Source organism: Fundulus heteroclitus, chromosome 5 (assembly GCF_011125445.2).
Source record: "Fundulus heteroclitus isolate FHET01 chromosome 5, MU-UCD_Fhet_4.1, whole genome shotgun sequence".
NCBI lineage: Eukaryota > Metazoa > Chordata > Actinopteri > Cyprinodontiformes > Fundulidae > Fundulus > Fundulus heteroclitus.
The window spans coordinates 19,667,920-19,686,185 of record NC_046365.1 but is presented as its reverse complement, the minus strand read 5'-3'; the positions used below and the strand labels follow the sequence as shown (position 1 = coordinate 19,686,185).

Here is an 18,266-nt window from a genome sequence, read left to right as displayed (position 1 = left end):
ACTACGTGAGAATTCACGAATATTAATAATAATAATAATAATAATAATAATAATAATAATAATTTAGCAGAAGTAATGGTGTTTACGTTTAGTGTATTATAGACATAATCTAAGTGACTGGAAGCCTAAGCGCATTTAAACACATTTAGGTTTTTTTTTACAAGACAACTTGTTTTTAATAACTGTTTATTTCGCCGAAATATACATACCGGAAGTTGCCGCTGATGCACTTCCTCCAGCAGCGGAAATTTACCGTTGCCTAGTTACGACACTGGGTTTGTTTGCTGCAGGGCGGTCGCGGTAGGTTTTTTTGTTTGTGGTCTTTTTTGGTGCAATAAAATGAAAATATGAGTTACATGCTTTCTCAAAGCGTTCCGTTTAGCTGTCAAAAGTTTTCATTCAGTGGTTGTTGTACTCAGTTGCCATGAAATACTGCTTTCTTTGGTTTTAGACCGTTTAGTTTGAATACATTAAACAGAGGGTATTACAATATATATATTTTTTTACATCCAACGGTTTGCGTACTTTACAGCAGTTAAAGGGGAAAATATATAAGTCAGTCTGGTAGTAGTTGTAATGCTGGAATTTGTGGGGGGGGGGGGGGGGGGGGGGGGGGGGGGTGAAGATATCTCCTGTGTGAGTGTTGACGTGTTGACGTTTTGTTGCTGTAGGTAAAATGGAGAACGCAAGAGATGAAGACCAACATGACGAAGAAGACCTGCTGATGAGAGAAGATGGGACTAGTGGAGTGACAGTCCCACTTTCTCTTGAGGTTTAATGTCCATATGAGCAGAGAAAGACTTTTTTTTTTTTTTTTTTAGGTTTTCATTTCTACACTGTGTTGAACCATCTACACAGTGTAGAAATAAATATTTGATGTGCTTTCTTGTTCCACATAATAATAGCAGGGAATAATGACTGCCGTATAAAATATTCCCTTTGTTAAAATATTCAAAGCTGAAGTTGTTTCAAACTATACACAATGTAAAGCTCATAAAAGACTTCCTATGTTATTTCACACAGAATCCACCGGCACAACAGTCAGACAGCCTCACTCCTCCTCCTGTTCTTGACCCAAATATGGCAGGTGAATATTCCTCTCTATCCTGTTCAACACAAAGCTGTCATTGCACAGCCGCATACGGTATACTCTGTACAGAGGGCTCATACTCAAACAGCTACAAGTAACTCTGGATATCATTATATTTAAGAATAATATCCATACATAAACACTGTAAAATTGTTATTTTTTTTAATATTTCAATAAAATTAGATCATAAACACGATTACAAAGCCAGTAGAGTGTTCAATTTTACTGATTCATCCTTATATAAAGATAGTTTGAGCCAAGATAAAAAAAAATTAAAAAAAATCTGATTCATCCTTCTATCAAGATGGTTTGAGCCAACCTGGCTGGTGACACAAGTCAGTGACTATGTAAAGGAACACTCTGTCCTGCAGCATGTTCCAGTTGATTTTAATCTATTTACGCTTAGCCTAAAAATTATTAATTCTCTTTACATATTTAGACTTATCATTATAGTTCAACCAAGAAATTGGTTCCAGATAGGAAAATCGGAGGAATCTCTGAAAAGATAATAAAATGTGTAAAATTAGAATGAATATTGTAAAAAAGATAATTGCTCTGTTTGGTGTTTTTATATATATATATATTACATTCACCATAATGTCGAACATGAATAATAACTTTTCTAGTAATTAATTGAAAAACTTTATTACAGCAATAAAACTCTTCTTATAACTGCTGCCAAACGTTTTTTATGCAGAGCTCCAACTCACTGACGTCAGGAGGCCTTGCCAAGGTTATAATCTATATTTCCCTCCAAAGATTCTTTATGATGTTCAAGTCAGGCTTCTGGCTGGGCCACTCCAAAACATTAATCTTACGTCCAGTCGGAAGAAATTAGTTGATAAAATTAAAAGATGACTTTAAATCTAAATCTGCCAGGTGTATGAATAGTTTTAGGGCTTAACCGTATGTGGGAACTCCCCCTTTACAATGACTGTGAGCAAAACAATGTATAGAAACAAGACTGAACCTGGATGATACTCACTGCCACCAAGGATAAAAATATCCTCAGTGAAGAACAAGCTTTACATTAGAATGAAAGAGCAGAGAGAATTAGTTGAATCCAAGAATCTAATTCCAGTGTAGTTCAATCCCATGTTGAGAATTTGTCATTATTCATTCATTTCCTTAAAAAGACATTTTAAGACTATTTTACACATATATTTCTGTAAAATTATTATTATTTATTTTCACAAAAATCTTTTTTATTCCTCAAAATGTGAATGTCTTCAGTTTGAGAACATTTTGTAATCCAAAATAAGGAGACTATTGGTTGATAATTATGTATAGTTCATTAGTTCCAAATCTGGAAAATCAGTCGCAGATAGCTTTACTCCGTTGCTGTTTTCTCTGATCTAAGATGAAAAAGAAAAAAATTATAGTTCTCAGGATCAGGAGAGTAATACAAACTGTCCCACCTAGTACAGCTACAAAGTAATGATACAAATGAATTTAAACTGTTTAACATTCTCAATTACATTCTCTCTGTGTAAACAACAGAAAAAAGCTTCTTGCAGCAGTTTACAGTATTTTAGGCTCTTAAGACTATGTTCTGTATGCCTGGATATAAACAATACATCTCTTTTTAAGGTGGACACAGGGAGAAAATAAAAAGTTCAAAATGTCACATCAGAGAAACATTACAAAAAAGTGGGATTTTTCAAATTGCTTTAAAGGACAAAGAAAAGAAAATCAAAACTACCCATTTTAAAACATTGTCAGACATGAACAAAAAGTCCAAAATTAAAGCAACATTTTTATTGGTTGGTTTGCTTTATTATTATTTTTTTTGGTCCTCTTTGTAGCACAAGTACCTCACCAGTTGAGCCTTGGCACAGCAGAAGATGTAACAGATGAGGAACCACCACGGGAGGAAGAAGACATGAATGAGGAGTTCATCATCCTGGACCCTGAACATGTCCGTGATTTAATGTTTAGATATATGCTTAATAGTTAATGTATAGATTTAAGCTTATAAGTATGTTAATACTTCAGTTTCACAAACCTTTAGTTTCAAGTTATACTGGTTATCTTGCATCCTATTGACATCCTGTTTATATATTTTGTACCCTTTGGTTGTAGCCGCTGATCAAAAGGTTTCAAGATGCTTTAAACATTTACTTCAGCAAACGTCTGGAGAAAAACCAACAGGAACTGAAGAAACAGGTCAGCAGTTTTTCAATCTATAGTAACCTAACCTTAGAGAAAAAAAAATCCTTTCTGTGAAAAATTCTGATTCAAATGAAATGTTGTAGAAAGAGCACATGTTTTGCACCAACATGGCTCAAACTGAATGGCAGCTTTGCACATTTATTTTCTGATTCTTTCATTGTGCTCTCCTCCCTGTAACTCCAGCGGGAAACTAAAAAGGAGGAGGCAAGACAGTTACAGGAGGTTAGCATTGAGTTGTTTAATATTCAAGAACAGCTGACCAAAATTGAAAACAAGCTGAGTGACAGCCATCAAGCCAAGGCACAGGCTGAAGCCCAACGGCGGCATGCCCAAGATCAGCTGCAAACAACAAAGAGCAAATATTCTGACAGGAGCAGTCAGAGCAGCAAAGCCAAAACTAAAGGTAGGACTTGTTTGTCATCTGGTGCTCCTGTTTTAGATCATGTTTTAAGGTTAGTGTGTTTGACTCTTTTCTTTTGACTCTTAACAGAAATAATCTCTGATCATTAAGATGTTTGTATGTGTGACTTCAAATATGAGAAGAATACTGATCAAGGGACACAATTACATTTGAAAATCTAGACTTCTCTATCTAGAATCTAGATCTATTTGCCATAATCTTAAATCAGTTTGTGCATCTGTGATCAAACACTGAAGTAGAAGAGATTTACTTGAGTTTGGGTTAAACCAGATGGAAGTTATTAAGCTTATTTACTAATTAGTAGTTGTTTTTTAATGCAGTGCCCCAAACAGATATCTTCATTTTTTGCTTTGCCTGATACTTTAATGTTTTTGATTGTCAAATCCATTTTACTATCAGATAAAGATAACTCCAGTAAATAGAGAAAACGATTTTCAAAGTATAATGAAAAAGCTTTCCAAACAAACCTTGTCCCAAGTAAAAAAAAAAGTAATTGTCCCTATTGTTTAATAATTTATAATCCGTGATTAACTGCATTTTTTTTTATCAGTGTTGCTTGTCACATATAGGACTAATTACTGCCAGCACTGTAGAGTCAAGAAGTCCCTTAATGGACAACAAGAAGTGGGCTAAAAGATTCTAAAAAGCAACACATGATGCCTTGTTATACTAAATTCAACGAGTTACAATGGGAGAGGATCGCAAAGCCATTTTCAAGGTTTTGTGAATCCAATGAGCTACAAAATAGGGGACATTATCCACCCAATGGAGAAAACGTGGAACAGCAATAAAACTCCCCATGAGTAGCCAGCTAGCAGGATTCCCCCAGTAGCACATCAGCAACTAATCCAAGAATAAAGAAACCCAAACATAAACAAACAAATTATCACTGTGCAATGAAAAGGTTTCGAACTACAGATTCACAGGATATTGAAAAAGGTGTATATGACACACAGCCTATACAGGGTTGTTTAGCAGCAAAAAGTCTCTCCCACATAATTTATCCAAACTGCAAACATTAAACGTCACAATAATCTTTACTTCTCTGTTTTACTCCAGTCTCCAGGCTACAGGCAGAGTTAGAGAAGACGATGCAGCATGTCATTTTTGCACAAGCAGTCAGTGAGGATCTGCACTCCAAAGTCAAAATTATGAATAATGTCAGACACAAAGTGGGCACTGAGAAGACACAGGCAGAAGAAGAGAAGATAAAGCAGGTGCATAAGCTCTTGTGGTATATTGTGTGTTTCAAATGACACATCTCTTCAAGTTTTCAATGTGGAAGGAAACTTCCTGAGCTAAGTATGTGCTAATTAATTGAAAATGCTGCTTGTCATCAGGACTTGTATGTAGAACGTTTGACAAAGGACTTGGAGAACCGGACACTGCAGGCAGCAGGGTATGAGGTCCAGAGAAATGCTCAAGCACAGGAGACATTAGAAGCCTCTAAATCACTCGCTGAGGTAACTGTTGTAGACTTGTTGAAAAAAGTCACTTATCAGTTATCAATTATGTGAAATTATGTTAAAATGATGTTATAATGCAACATTATATTTGTTGATCACTTTTAATAGCTGTCCCTGAGATTGGCAAAAGATGTCTATGGCCTAGAAAATTACTCTTTGTAATTGCTATTCAACAATTTTTTTAATTATTTTTTATCATTTTCATTCACTGAATGATGGTTTCATTTAAAGCAAATGTCAGTATTTCAGGTCCTATAACATCAACTTTTCACATTACTTTTACCATGGCTCATGTGCCCACATCAATAAACTGTTGAACAAAAAAGAGTAGAATAACGATTTTAATTATTATTACTGACTACAATAGTATATTGAAAATAAAAAGGAAATAAAACGTAAGCGATGAAATACGCACATACAAAAACCAAAATAACTCACACCATATACAGACTGGATTTTACTACTTATTTCTAAATCTTTTTTGCTGAGAAATGAAAACGGATCTTGTCACTAAACAAGTAGTGTCTTTATAAAAAATGTTGATGCAGCACCCATTTCAAGAGAAGCAGAAAAGTGGAAACATTTTGCATTATGTTGGATTTTTTTACTTAGGGAAAGCAAGCTAATTGGTGAAAGAGGAGAAGTTCACATAAGCTTTAAGATGGTATGCATTTGTCCTCTTTCCCCAATTAGCTTATCTTATTATTATTGGTATCTTAATTAATGCATGCACTGAGGTCAGACTTGTAATCTGTGTTTTCGTAACTCTGTCTTTATCTAGGCTGAGATGGAACTGGAGTCGCTGCTAATGATGCATAAAAAGCTGCTGCAGCAGTGGAACAGCAACATAGCAGATATAAGGAAACACGATGAGACTGTTAATGCAATGCAGGAAGCTGTACGGTAAGAGGAGAGAAAAGAAAAGAAAAGTTGAACATGTATCAGTCCCTTTACATCAGAAGGATGTTGGTTTCACAAGGAAGAAGTTTAAATGAAAATGAATTTGCTCTTTGTTTGTATATATTGTCATGCTTCCATTTGTGTTTCACTATCCCCAGTGAGGCACAAAGGTTATTTCTATTCTAGCTCAGGCAGATATGTGCAAAAATATGTGATCATTCTTGTCTGAAGGGATATATTTAGGATACCATGCTTACAATGTTATCTTTACTCACACTTCTTTCTTTGCGTTAGTGCCATTGAGGACGAGGTGATCTTGCTGGGCAGAGAGATTGAAGGCTATAAAAAATCCACCGCTGTAGAGCAGGAGAACAATGAGACACTGACTGTTCAGCTGAACTGGTGTGAAATGGATTGCGTGACTTGGAACAAACTGATCAGTCAGAAACAGACGGCCCGAGAGGTGCTGCAGGCTCAGTACAGCGCCTGTCTGCGCTCCCTGACGGAGACAAAGCACATCCTCGCCACACTCACAAAAGTATCTTCATAAAACTCCTGCTTTCTTCTCTGAGAATATTTTGTTATGCCTGCTTGCAGCTTCTGTAACTTTTCACTGCTCTGAATCTCTTTTTTTCTCTCTCTCTCTCTCTTGTCAAGGAAATGAGTGCAAATCAAACTGAACTAAACAACCAGAGGAGCCAGGAAGAGAAACTGAGCGCTGCACGTCTGGAGCTGGAGGAGAACATCATGGCCCACATTCAGCAGCAGCTCACACACAGCAAGGCCGCCACATTTTCACAACAGCTCATAAGCAAGATGGCCACTCGCAAGAAGGACAAGGTAAATAAATAATAAACTAATATCTCCATCTGAAATTTACATGTCTTTATATGTTTTATTTTGTGTGTTTTCATTTTTCTTTTCTTCACTGTGTTTTTTTTTTTTTTTTGAGAACGTTTGTCTTTTATCTTTCTTACCACATTTTTTTATAGATGCATCAGCTGCAACAGCTGGAGAGAGACAGTTTGTCAGTGAAGCTGGAGAGCCAAAAGGTTGAGCAGCAAGTCAACAGCCTGATCCTTACCGTGGAGACACTCGAGGAGGAGCTTAATAAGCAGCACAAGTTACTGACGTCACACGAGAATGTCCTTTCTTCACTGGTTCGGCAAATCAAGCAGAAAGAAACGACAATCAACAACCTAAAAAACAGGATTTCTCATATTGTGGAAAGCACTGGGGTAAGAGCCTGAATGGAAGCAGGATACCTTAGCAGTGCATTGTTATAATATGTGCATCACCGACCACATATATTCGTACCCCTGGTAATAATGACGTGTAAAAGGCCTTAGATAAACTCATCTTTTAACTGAAGTTTCATATTGACGACCCATCCATCCATCCATCCTCTTCCACTTATCCGGGGTCGGGTCGCAGGGGTAGCAGCATCTTTTGTATTTGTTTTTATTTATCATTATTGAAAGGTTCTGGTCAATGTATAAAAGAGTAGCATTCAACGCAATTTCAATTACACAATAAAAAAACATCAAAGAAACATAAAAAAATTGCTTAGAAAATTGTAAAACAACAGCAAACAATAATCTGAATGTTCATTATCAGGCCCCTTTAAGTAACAGGTTCATTTTGTTTGTTGGTTGATGTTGTTTTCTTACTTGATCATTTGTTAAAAGTATCGGTGAATATATTGATTCTTGACATGACTAGTTCCAAAAAAATATTTTTTTATAGTATAGAAATCTAATTCTATAATTTCTTTAAAGTATGTGATTAGATGGCTCCCTCATAAAGTAGAAGAATTTACCATTCAGATTAATCTTCAGTAGACATGAGACTGATCAATTTGATATCTTATAGGATTTTGATGCATAAATATAATAAGTACCCATGTCCATTGGTATATTTAAACATTTGTTTCTTTATAATTTCCGTTATTACATAAAGTTTTAAAATTGCTCCTTGTAACCTAGACCTAAAAAATATCTAGCAGCATTTGTGATTTGCCTTCCTATTTTCAGCAAGAAGATCTGAGTCCTCTGCAAATCCAGATCAAGGAAGTTTTATCTCAGATTCAGGAGCTGGCTGCTCACATCAAGAATGACCACCAGCTCTGGATGCTGCACCAGGGAACACTTGTGGGACTGTCCAGAGAGTTGGGGGCCAACAGCAAGAAGATACGCAAGCTGCAGAAAGACAACACTGGAATGCAGCAGAAGGAAATCAGACTTGACAGTATGCATTCCATGCACGCCCAGACGTACACGAATAGACAGGGAAAATCATTTCTCGCTTAATGAGTTTAAAAACACTCATAAGACTGATGTGATACAGTACATTTGTAACATGTGAGGTCCCAGAGTCTGATAATAACACATTTAATTGTAAAACTATTCACTTTTAGTATGTATAACCATTGGTAAAATGCGGCGACTGTGACTTCGTCATCACCAGGTCAGACTGAACAAGAGGAACGAGAGCAGGCAGAGCTGGACAAGAACTCGAAGCTGCTGAGGAGAGATCTCGAGAAGCTCAGCAAGCTGATGAAAAAGAACAAGCAGCAGAGTGAGACTCTGGAGCTGGAGAACATATTGCTGGAGACGGACTTCATTCAAAAACTCAAGGCACGGCTTGGCAGTGTTCGATAGTTATTTGCTCTCTTTTTTAACCTTGTAATCTAACTAACTTCAACTTCGCTTTGTCAGGAAGCTGAACAAGAGTCGGTCAGTGTTCAAATGAAACTCGAGAAGACTCAGGAGGAAAAAGAAAATCTCTTCAGGAATCTGTTGGAAGCTGAGTCAGTCACATCACAATCTGGTCTCCATCTGAATTACATCCCTTAATATAATATAATAATAAAAAAATGTATATAATGATGATCTGCCGAAATCAATAACATGATATTAAAAAACAGAAGCTCAGGCTGATTTAAGGCTCATGTGACCTGCAGGCGACAGATATTGCTGTGGGAGAAGAAGACCCAGATTTTAAAGGAGACTCGATCAGTTGTGGAGTCAGAGCTAGGCCAGGAAGAAATCCAGAAGATGAAGGTGGAAATACATCGTATGGAGGTAAACATATGTAGCATAATGCAATAATTGGGGTGGGGGGTTGAATAAAGCATCTATAAACAATATTAATTAGTAATTTTAGCGCAACTCATGTATGGAGGCCTTAGTCCTCGATGCGGTCGACCCGGGTTCTACTCCGACCCGCGGTCCTTTGCCGCATGTCTCTCCCCCTCTTCCACCCCCTTCCTGTCAGCCTACTGTGATAAAAAGCAAGCCCCTAGAGCCGCGAAAAAAATCTCCAAAAAAAAAAAAATTTTAATTTTGCTATTCTTTTTTCTTGAGGCAAAAATCTGAAAACTAAAGAATATTTAATTTCTTCAAGATGGTGTTTTTCATGTTTACACCCACGATGTGGTTGTTTTTGCTGCGTGGCATGTTTGACATGTTACGAGATACAGCGAAGGTCTTTCAAGACCACAGAGCAACTGTATATGTATGTATGTATGTATGTATATGTCTGAACAAAAGTTCAAATAATATAAAGTAGCTATGTAAATGTTATCGGCTAAAATTTCTCTGGGTTATTTTTTAAACAGAGCAGCATAAGCAGTCTGGTCGTATCATATAGTAAACTTGAAAGTATCCACCTTTTCCAAGACTACGCTTGGCTTTTATTTTGAGAAGCAGGGAGGATTTCTGTTGGCTGAGCTCAGCAAACTAATCCAGTCAAAAACATTTCAACCATTTATTCACTGTAAGTGTTATTTTTACATCACCCACTTACATACATGACATGTGTAGCACCACAGTCTGCACAGTTTGGGTAAAAAATATATTAATGCCCCTCTATCTCAAATGTGTGCTTTCAGCTTTTGTGGATTAACAGATAATTTGAGTTATCACTTGAGTCCAGTTTTAAAATATCGACTGAATAGAACGTACAACCAGTAATAAGTAAGAATGAAGTCTCAAATTTCCTCAACTTATCAATTTTCTGTACAGAAGTGATATTTTCCAGGATCGAGGGGCAGTGGTGGTTGGTGGTAGGATACAGTGATTTCCGACTTGGTTTACCGTACTAAATTCAAATCCATGATACATGAATTTGATCATACTTCATGATGATTTTTTTTTTTTTTTAAATCTGTTTGCGTTTCATTTCTTTGTTGGATGCTACTCAATATTTGTTCAGTTACGAGTCAACCAGCTGACGAAAGAACAAGAGCGGCTGATGAGGGAAAGTGAGGCTGCTGTGGCGAGAAGAGAAAACCTTGTCCTGCGCAAGGAGGCCATGGTCCGAGGTTCGCACAAAGAGATCACAAAGGATGAGCTAAGGCGCTCCAGCGAGGGCCTGCAGAGCAAGATCCAGAAAACACTCAAGGTAAGAGAAGTGGGTCGTCAACATCCAGAAAAATGAAAGGGGCAAACTATTTGAGTCTTCTAAATATGTCTCTTCAGGAGATTGCAGATTGTGAACTGGTGATGAAGGAGCTTGAAAAGGGCAAAACCATCCAGAGTGAAAAGCTTCTGCAGCAGAAGCAACACCTTGCTGAACTGTGCAGCACCTGGACAAAACTAGACAACGACTTGGCAAACCTCCAGGACAACCAATACACGGTAAATCTGCAAGTTCTTTCAGTGCATTTAAATAGTATTCTAGGCATTATTCTTCACGTCTTGAAAAAGAAACCCAGCAAACTCATTGGTTCCTCAAGTAAGAGCTAACAGCTGGTTTTGCATCAGCCAAGTGTAAGACTTTCACAATCAGTGAATCACAGCCTGTCACACAATAGCCCTAATGAAGGCGTAGTGACAAAGTTTATTTTAAAGCTGTTTCTTTTTCTTCCTACGTCGAGTTGACACACATGGATTTCCTGGCACAAGGATCGCCGCTTCTATTTTTAACGTCCTCTCCCACACATTGACAATGAGGCGTTTTAGATAATGTCCTGTTTCATCTGCCTCTGCAACGTGAGTCGCAAATGCTTTAAAAATAACGTACCAGCGCTAAACAGCTGCTCTTTATCTCTCTTCGCCTCTCCCCAGAACCAAGCTTACCTAATTGCTCTGCAGAGTCGAAACAAGAAGCTGCGGGATGTTTGCGAGGGCAGCTACAAACTCTCATCCAGCGAAGAGACCGTCGGAGCCGCTCTGCAGAGCCAAAGGGAGCGCCTGGAGGATTACAGAAGCGCCTTGAAGCGTAACTGTGAGGACCTCCCTCAGCACCAGGAGGCGCTCCGCCACATCACACAGGCAGTGGAGGCTTACATAAAAATTTCCCAGCAGTAAACGTTCTTAGAGTGAGGCGATGACTGAGACGTAACTGTGAGTACAACAAAGGCATGTTACTGAGGTTGAGGAGCAAAAAAAAAAAAAAAAAAAAAACTGAAATAACTGGTTTATTTTGAATGTTTTCTCTCTGTAATGCTTGAATTGAAATACTCGTTTGGAGGCAGCGTGTTCATTTAACGGCTATTGATGCAGAAATACAAATGAGAAAAATGTTTGTGGCGTTTCAGTTTCTCATGAGAATCGATATGTAATTTACTTTAGGAAATATAGTCCAATTTATTCACTATTCATTGACTTGTGTTGTTTCTGTATGTTTGTGTCTGTATTTGTCAGTACTTTGCTGCAGAGAAGGCAGCTCACTTTTTCATGTCTATAAGTACAGAACAATGAGCATTTTAATCAAATCATTAAAATTTGCTTAAATGCTTCTCCAGATGATTAGAAAAAGAACAAAAAAAGCTTAAAGTTTTTCAGAACACCACCAGGTTTTTATGAAGCGCTTTCTTGATGATGCTGCAGCTCTTAGAGTAGCTCTCTAAACCACACCTTGGGTCTGAATATGTTCCCTAGGAAACCGGGCTGCCACATGACGTCCTAGATGGCGGCATGCAGGGCGTACGTGAGAACAATGTTAAGACATCCCAAAACGATCAGGCCTATGCTGTGGAACTGGCTTCCTCGTAGAATGTCTCCGCTGCAGTTTTCCAAAACAAACCCCTGAATGTGTTCACGTCTATTATGTGAGCCTTCAACAAACTGTCATTATCATTGTCACATACGGGGGTGAAGCAACAAAAAAAAAGAAACATGTCAATCATCCAAACCGTTCAATATCTAACAAATAATGGCAGAAATCGACCGTGCCTCGTACTTATTATCATTGCAAAGATCACGGTGTTTAGCAGTCTCCTTGTTTCATTGCCAGCTTCATTTGGATTCTTCAGATTTTCCCTCTATCCACTGTATGGTTGTTTTTTTGAGTATCTTGCTGGTAAAAAAAACCCAAAAAACAATCTAAACCTAAATGTACAAACACGTTGATTATTTGTGTAAAGAAGTTTCAAGAAGCTGCAATGTTTTTTTGCAGTCTTGGAGAAAATCTTCCTGTTGAGCAGCTTAGAACCGAGCACCGTGGAAGCTCGTGTAATCGTTGTCCAAACATACAGTTGTTAGGAAAGTTCTTAAATTAACAGTGATATTATCAATCTCTTATATTCCTAGGCCCTAGGAATATCAATGAAGGTTTGCATTGAAATATTGAGGAGGGTATAACATACAAAATAAAAAAATAAATGAAATGCAGATAATTTTTTTTTAATCACAGAACAAACTAATTCTACGGCATGCATTGCAAGTGCTTGTTAGTGCTTATTTATCCTGTCAATTACAGTGCAGGAAGTTACTAAGCCAGTTTCCTGGAATTTAAAGATAGCTATAACGTCTTAAATTAAGCATCTAAGGAATTCACTCTCCTTGTTACATTAAAGTCTTTGATATATTTCAACTTCTAGAAAGCTCTCTAAAAGTTTCTAGTGTGAAATGAGGTTTTCTCAGATTTGGATTAAGTTTAAATCAGTTCTCTGATGAGTTGTCTAAAACTCATTTGACATGATTCACGCTGACAGATCAAAGCTGGATATGATCTGTCTGTTCATCGGGTGACCGTGCTCGGAGGTAAACGTTAAATTTCTGTTAAACTGCTCTCAAATGTTTGGAGGCTCAGTGGTTCTTCCCCTCATTCTTTATTGCGGTTTTCTTTCTTACATAACTGTTCATATACTATGGGAAAATTCCCCATATGGTTCAGCCTTTACTGTTTGCGGTGATATGAGTTAGATAATTAGACCTTGTATTGACAGAAGCCTACAGAATGCTGGATCGTTCTTCATGCTGGTAGGTTTTAATAACAGGTTTTTTTTTTGCTTATGTTGTAAATTTTCTATCTGCTGGTACGCCTGAATTTCCCCAACAGTAAAAAAAAAAAGGATCTCTTCTGTTTTGTCACGTGATTTAGACAGGAAAATAATCTGTGGTCTGCAGGAAATAAGAAAAGAGAATTAGTCTTGGTTCATGAACTTTGAAAACAGCCCGACCGTAGATACGCCCACTTGAAGATTCACACAGTTTTCTTTTGAACTGACCTTTTTTTTTTTTTTTTATTAAAACCAGTTCGCTGTCTTTCAAACAATAGATGTCTTTGTCCGTGCGTAAGTTCTGGAGGTAATTCAAGTGTACAATTTAAAGCGATGCTTCTAGAAAGCTTTTGCGACACTTGCTCACTTCATATGAACTGACTGATAACACACATCCTCCAAAGCCTCCAGAGACGCTTCAATTTATATACATCCTGCACTACGACACAGTAAGTCCACACGTGTTTGGCTAAGAAAAACACTTTGTCCCGGTAATATTATTTCCTTCTGTGGAAGAGGACTTTGCACTGACCCTCTCCGTGTTTGCTCCTGTCTGTGGCGCAGGATGTGTGTTTGTCTAGCTGTGATTAGGAATTATTAAGGTGAACTCCCATGTCCTCTAATGTCTTATTCCAAAAAGTATTTATAGAAAAATAAATGTCACAACTTATTCAGTATGGCAGATGTGTATTATTATTTGACAACCCACCTAATTTGCCTTTTAAAACTAAACAGCGTCCAGGAGTGTGAATGAAAGTTTGTCATGGGTAACGCTTTGTTTGACTGATTGTTTTTAGAAGTGTGACTAAAATATGACAACCCGGGTCTCTGTTTTTCATGGTCAGATGATTGTGCCAGCCCCTAGCTGAGCTGCATCACAAAGGTTGTCACACAGGTTTTTCAACACGCCCACAGATGCGTGCCTGAAATAAACACCAGGGCGTGGAAACTACCCTGCCTTTTTTTATCATACTTTATCCGGCTCCTTCCCTCAGTCTGTTGATCTGCTGTCGAAGGGTGCGCACGCGTGTGTTGGGTATCAGCTCTCCTGCTCCAGCTGTGTGTACGCATTAGCGAACACACACACTAAGGATGGCGGGGGAGGTCGCTCCAGAGGGTCCAAACCTGAAGGAGATGGGCGAGGAGGAACTTTGGGAGCTGATCAATGACAACCGCCACCGGATCTCCTTGGGGGTCCGACCGTGCATCTTGCTCCCGTATCTGAGGCAGGTCAAGGTTCTCTCAGAGGTGGACGAAGACGAGATCCTTTCCTGTCACAACCTGACTAATCGCTGCATGAGAACAAGTAAGCTTCCCTGACTAGATTTTTTTCTGTTTTAGATTTTGATTATTTAAAGCAGTCCAAGAGGCTGAATTACCAGAGGCGTCTGTAGTTTGTAACTGTGAAAATGTGGATTCAGATTTGTCCTCTTCTTTCAGCCAATCAGAGGTGGACCTGGGTTAATGTGATAGAGCAGTGAAAATGTATTTCCCTCCTTTTTTTCAGTTTTTCTATATTTTCTATATTTCAACATTTCAGATCATCAAAAATGTATTTTTGTCCTAGAAAGATGAACTTAGTAAATGCAAAAAATCATTTTCAAATTATGTTTTTATTTTTTATTTGTTTTATTATTTCCACCAACCTGGCCCTGTGTCAGAACTGTTCCAAACCTAATAACTGGTTGTGCCACCCCACGCATTTGCAATAACTGGTTCTGGGTTTTTTAGATCATTTTGAAGGAATTTTATACAACTCGTTTTTGCAGAATTGCTGTTATTCAGAAACATTGAAGGTATTTTTGATATTTTAATTGTGGTTAATTTGATCAGGTGGTTTTCACCTCAGAGCTCTCCCATGGATAGCATTTGTGCTTAGTTCTTTTTTCTTTATTGTTTACACATGAACACTGAACGCTTTTGATGGTCTGGGTGTTTCCTGACCTGGAGGAGATGGGAGTAGTTTTGGGTGCCTGGCAAATTAGGGGAAGGTTCACCGCTGTTCCATGTTTTCTGTGTTTGTGGATAATGGCTTTTACTGTGGTTTACTGTCAAGTCCCTAATACTTGAAAATGGCTTTGAAATTTAAATGGTTCCTTGATTTTATGGGTCTCATGGTATCCAGGCTGGAATGTGGCTTGTGAAAATGAACTCAGCTTTTTATTTAAAATTTTTTAAACTAAACCCTAACCCTACCAAGGGAGAGATTACTATTTCACATAAGGCCAGATTTTCTTAGATAGCTTTTTGCCTTATTAAATGAAATAGTTATTTGTCTATGATCTGATGATCTGAAACATTTATGTGGCTCAAAACACAGCAAAAACAGAAGAAATAAAAGCCCCGGCATTTTTTTCACAGCACTGCATGTCCGGTTAGGCAGTCAATAAAACAACTGATCAGCTGTCTTATTGTTATTGTTTCAGCATACAAAGCTACAAACGTAATCATTCCAGTGAATAAAAAGTCAGTCTGACATTCAAGGTTTAGCACGGCATGAGATATTTAGCGTTATGACTAGTCATGGATTATTTAAAAGCTTTCTGAAAGCTGATTTACAGTAATTGCTTTTAAAGCCTTTGATATGAACGGACAGGCATACAGACAGCGTCGTTGGGCTTAAAAATCTACAAGGTTAATAATTCTTGACTGTTTTGGAGATTGCAGGATGCCACCTGCTCATAATAAGAGGTTATTTAGCCAGACCTGTTGTCTACAAGGAAACCTTTAAGTGAACTGCAGAAAGCCAGTTCTTGAGCTCTGGTTAAATCTGAGACGTTCCTGAGTATTACACTTTGACTGATTAAGGTGTGCAAAGCCAAAACATAAACTTCAGATTTAAAAAAAATGTGTATGCTAGTTGAAAACATCTGTCCGAAATAAGCTTCTATTGTGTCCTCCACAAATATAACCTAGTTTTCCTTTCACCTTTATTAGGATGGATTTATAGTTGTGTGTCCTAAAGCTTAAACTGGAGTAGAAAGAGTAAAATAATGTCTCCTATTAGGCTACATGTTGGATCTGCTGAGGTCCCAGGGAAGAAATGGAGCTATAGCTCTGCTAGAGGGCCTGATGATCCATTACCCAGCTCTCTACACCCAAGTTACGGGACGCAAGCCCAGCACAGAGCCCTCGAGATTCAGTGGTTAGTGCCTTAAAAAATCTTCCTACATTTACAGAGACTGTCTTTTTTTTCCTCGTCCAGCTTACCTGAACTGCATTTTCCTCCTCACAGGCCTGATTAAGTACTCAGAGCTGACTGAGTACCTCATCCGAGCAGTAACAGGGATGCAGACGGAGTTGCAGGAGGCCCGCAACGAGGCCGGCAGGATGAGCGCACGCTGCTCCTCCCTGGAGTCGGAGGTCGGACAGCTGATAGAGCAGGAAGAGAAGTCCAGACACCTTCAGACCGAAAACGAACGTTTGCAGAGACACCTGAGCTCTCTGCAACGGGAAGTCACCAAGCTGAAGGACGAGAAGTGTGATTTGTACATCCGCTACACCGCAGCTATCGAGGAGAAATTGGCTATAAACGGGCGGCTGCACAACCTGAACCTGCAGGTGAGTTGTTGCTGAAGATTTCACCATGTGCTTCAGGATGAACAAACAAGCTAATGTATAAATATTCACCTATCAAAACAGAAAATTATTTTCAAAATTCCCTTTAGGTTATTGTGTCAGAGATCTAAAAATTATTTATTTTTATTTTTCAAAGTCCTCCTAATTTTACCAGGTAAGACCCATACAGATATTAAATATCTTGTTTCGCCAGTCAAAGTACAGCTTGCTGCAAATAGAAACAATATCAAATGGAAAATACTTTAAGTAAAAAAGGAAGACTATAAGGAAGTATGAACTGTACAAGCTTGAATTCCATGTGCATTCCTATCCAGTTAAACAATAACATGTTTCTTCTAAGACCGTTAAGGTGCAAGCCAAAAGGGAGTTGCTAAAAACCGATTGTAGTTCAAAGGTTTTCCAATTTAAGAGGAAGAGCAGTTTTGGGGGAAACGTTCAGAGAAAGTTATTAGATTTTGCACAATATATTCCTATGTTATATCTTAAAACAATGAAATGGCATGATTGCTAATAATATCTTTGCACCAAAGGCATTGTGAGAATTGTTCTTCTCTGGTTTAGAAATGACCATCCAAAGGGTGCATTCAGCGTGTCATGGCGAGCAGATGAGGATGCACTGGTTACTAGCACAATACAGTGCAGGCTGTTAAAGTAAGATCCATGACGCCAGTGTAGAATCAGTCAGACCATTAAAAAATATCCTTGACTGATTCCTAACACCACTACAGATGTGCAACCTCAAATGGCATGATATAAAAAAATCCATTTGTAAAATTTGAAGACAAAAAAAATGTGAGGAAAAGTAAATATCATATATGTTTTTTCTATTATTGTTTATTTGTATTTTCAAATCTGTCTGGATTGCCTTACATCAAAAGACAAAAGTTCAAAACCAAACATGGTTTCTCTTGTTTCTTAATGTTCTTAGTAATGTCTCTTCAGCTGTTAAATGGTTTACTTTAAAAGGAAATGAGTTAATAATGCTCTATGAGTACTTTGCATTCTTTTTTTTTCATATCCCAATAAGGAAATATGACTATGAGAAATTAACTGTTTGTTTTTCATCTATACCAGGAAACCCCACCGTCTAATTTGTGACCAAAGGCATCAGAAGCTCTATAAGCAGTCACTGCTACTATGACTATTACTACCATTACAGAAAGAAATGTTTCCACATAAAAGCAGAAACCATTCATCTTAGTTTCAACAACAAACCAACCATAAAACCAAGAGCTTATGTAACTGGTACTCGTCCAAGTTTTTGGATTAAATATTATGTCACCAATGTGTCTGCAGTGTGTTATTAAAACAGCCGGAGCTGGTTATGCAGCTGTGTTTCAAAGATGGAACAGTTGCAGGGATCTGTAGGTGAACTGCAGATTAGAAAGGTGGGTTGAAGGAGGTGTGGTG

General features: G+C 38.0%; 2 protein-coding genes across 5 annotated transcripts in view; both read left to right on the top strand.

Moving 5' to 3' along the window:
- Positions 1-241: 241 nt before the first annotated feature.
- Positions 242-11,457, top strand: ccdc40 (coiled-coil domain containing 40). Of its 2 annotated transcripts, XM_036137126.1 has the most exons (20): positions 242-300; positions 672-772; positions 1,024-1,087; positions 1,788-1,823; positions 2,896-3,008; positions 3,173-3,256; positions 3,446-3,665; positions 4,743-4,900; positions 5,024-5,146; positions 5,931-6,052; positions 6,344-6,587; positions 6,707-6,889; positions 7,042-7,287; positions 8,083-8,296; positions 8,516-8,685; positions 8,767-8,858; positions 9,012-9,132; positions 10,265-10,453; positions 10,531-10,689; positions 11,119-11,457. In XM_036137126.1, the coding sequence occupies exons 2-20, from the start codon at positions 677-679 to the stop codon at positions 11,359-11,361; spliced, it is 2,877 nt and encodes a 958-aa protein (XP_035993019.1). In that variant the 5' UTR covers positions 242-300; positions 672-676; the 3' UTR covers positions 11,362-11,457. The 2 variants fall into 2 exon arrangements, with proteins under 2 accessions (XP_035993019.1, XP_035993020.1); XM_036137127.1 differs by lacking the exon at positions 1,788-1,823.
- The window catches only part of card14 (caspase recruitment domain family, member 14), a 21,247-nt gene continuing 14,291 nt past the window's right edge, over positions 11,311-18,266 (top strand). For 2 of the 3 annotated variants that reach the window (XM_036137124.1, XM_036137123.1), the window contains exons 1-4: positions 11,311-11,397; positions 14,273-14,583; positions 16,285-16,422; positions 16,513-16,838. In XM_036137124.1, coding sequence (XP_035993017.1) covers positions 14,370-14,583; positions 16,285-16,422; positions 16,513-16,838 — 678 coding nt within the window. In that variant the 5' untranslated portion in view covers positions 11,311-11,397; positions 14,273-14,369. Of the gene's footprint in view, positions 11,398-14,272; positions 16,423-16,512; positions 16,839-18,266 lie in introns of those variants that run through there. The other variant, XM_036137125.1, reaches the window with a different exon arrangement.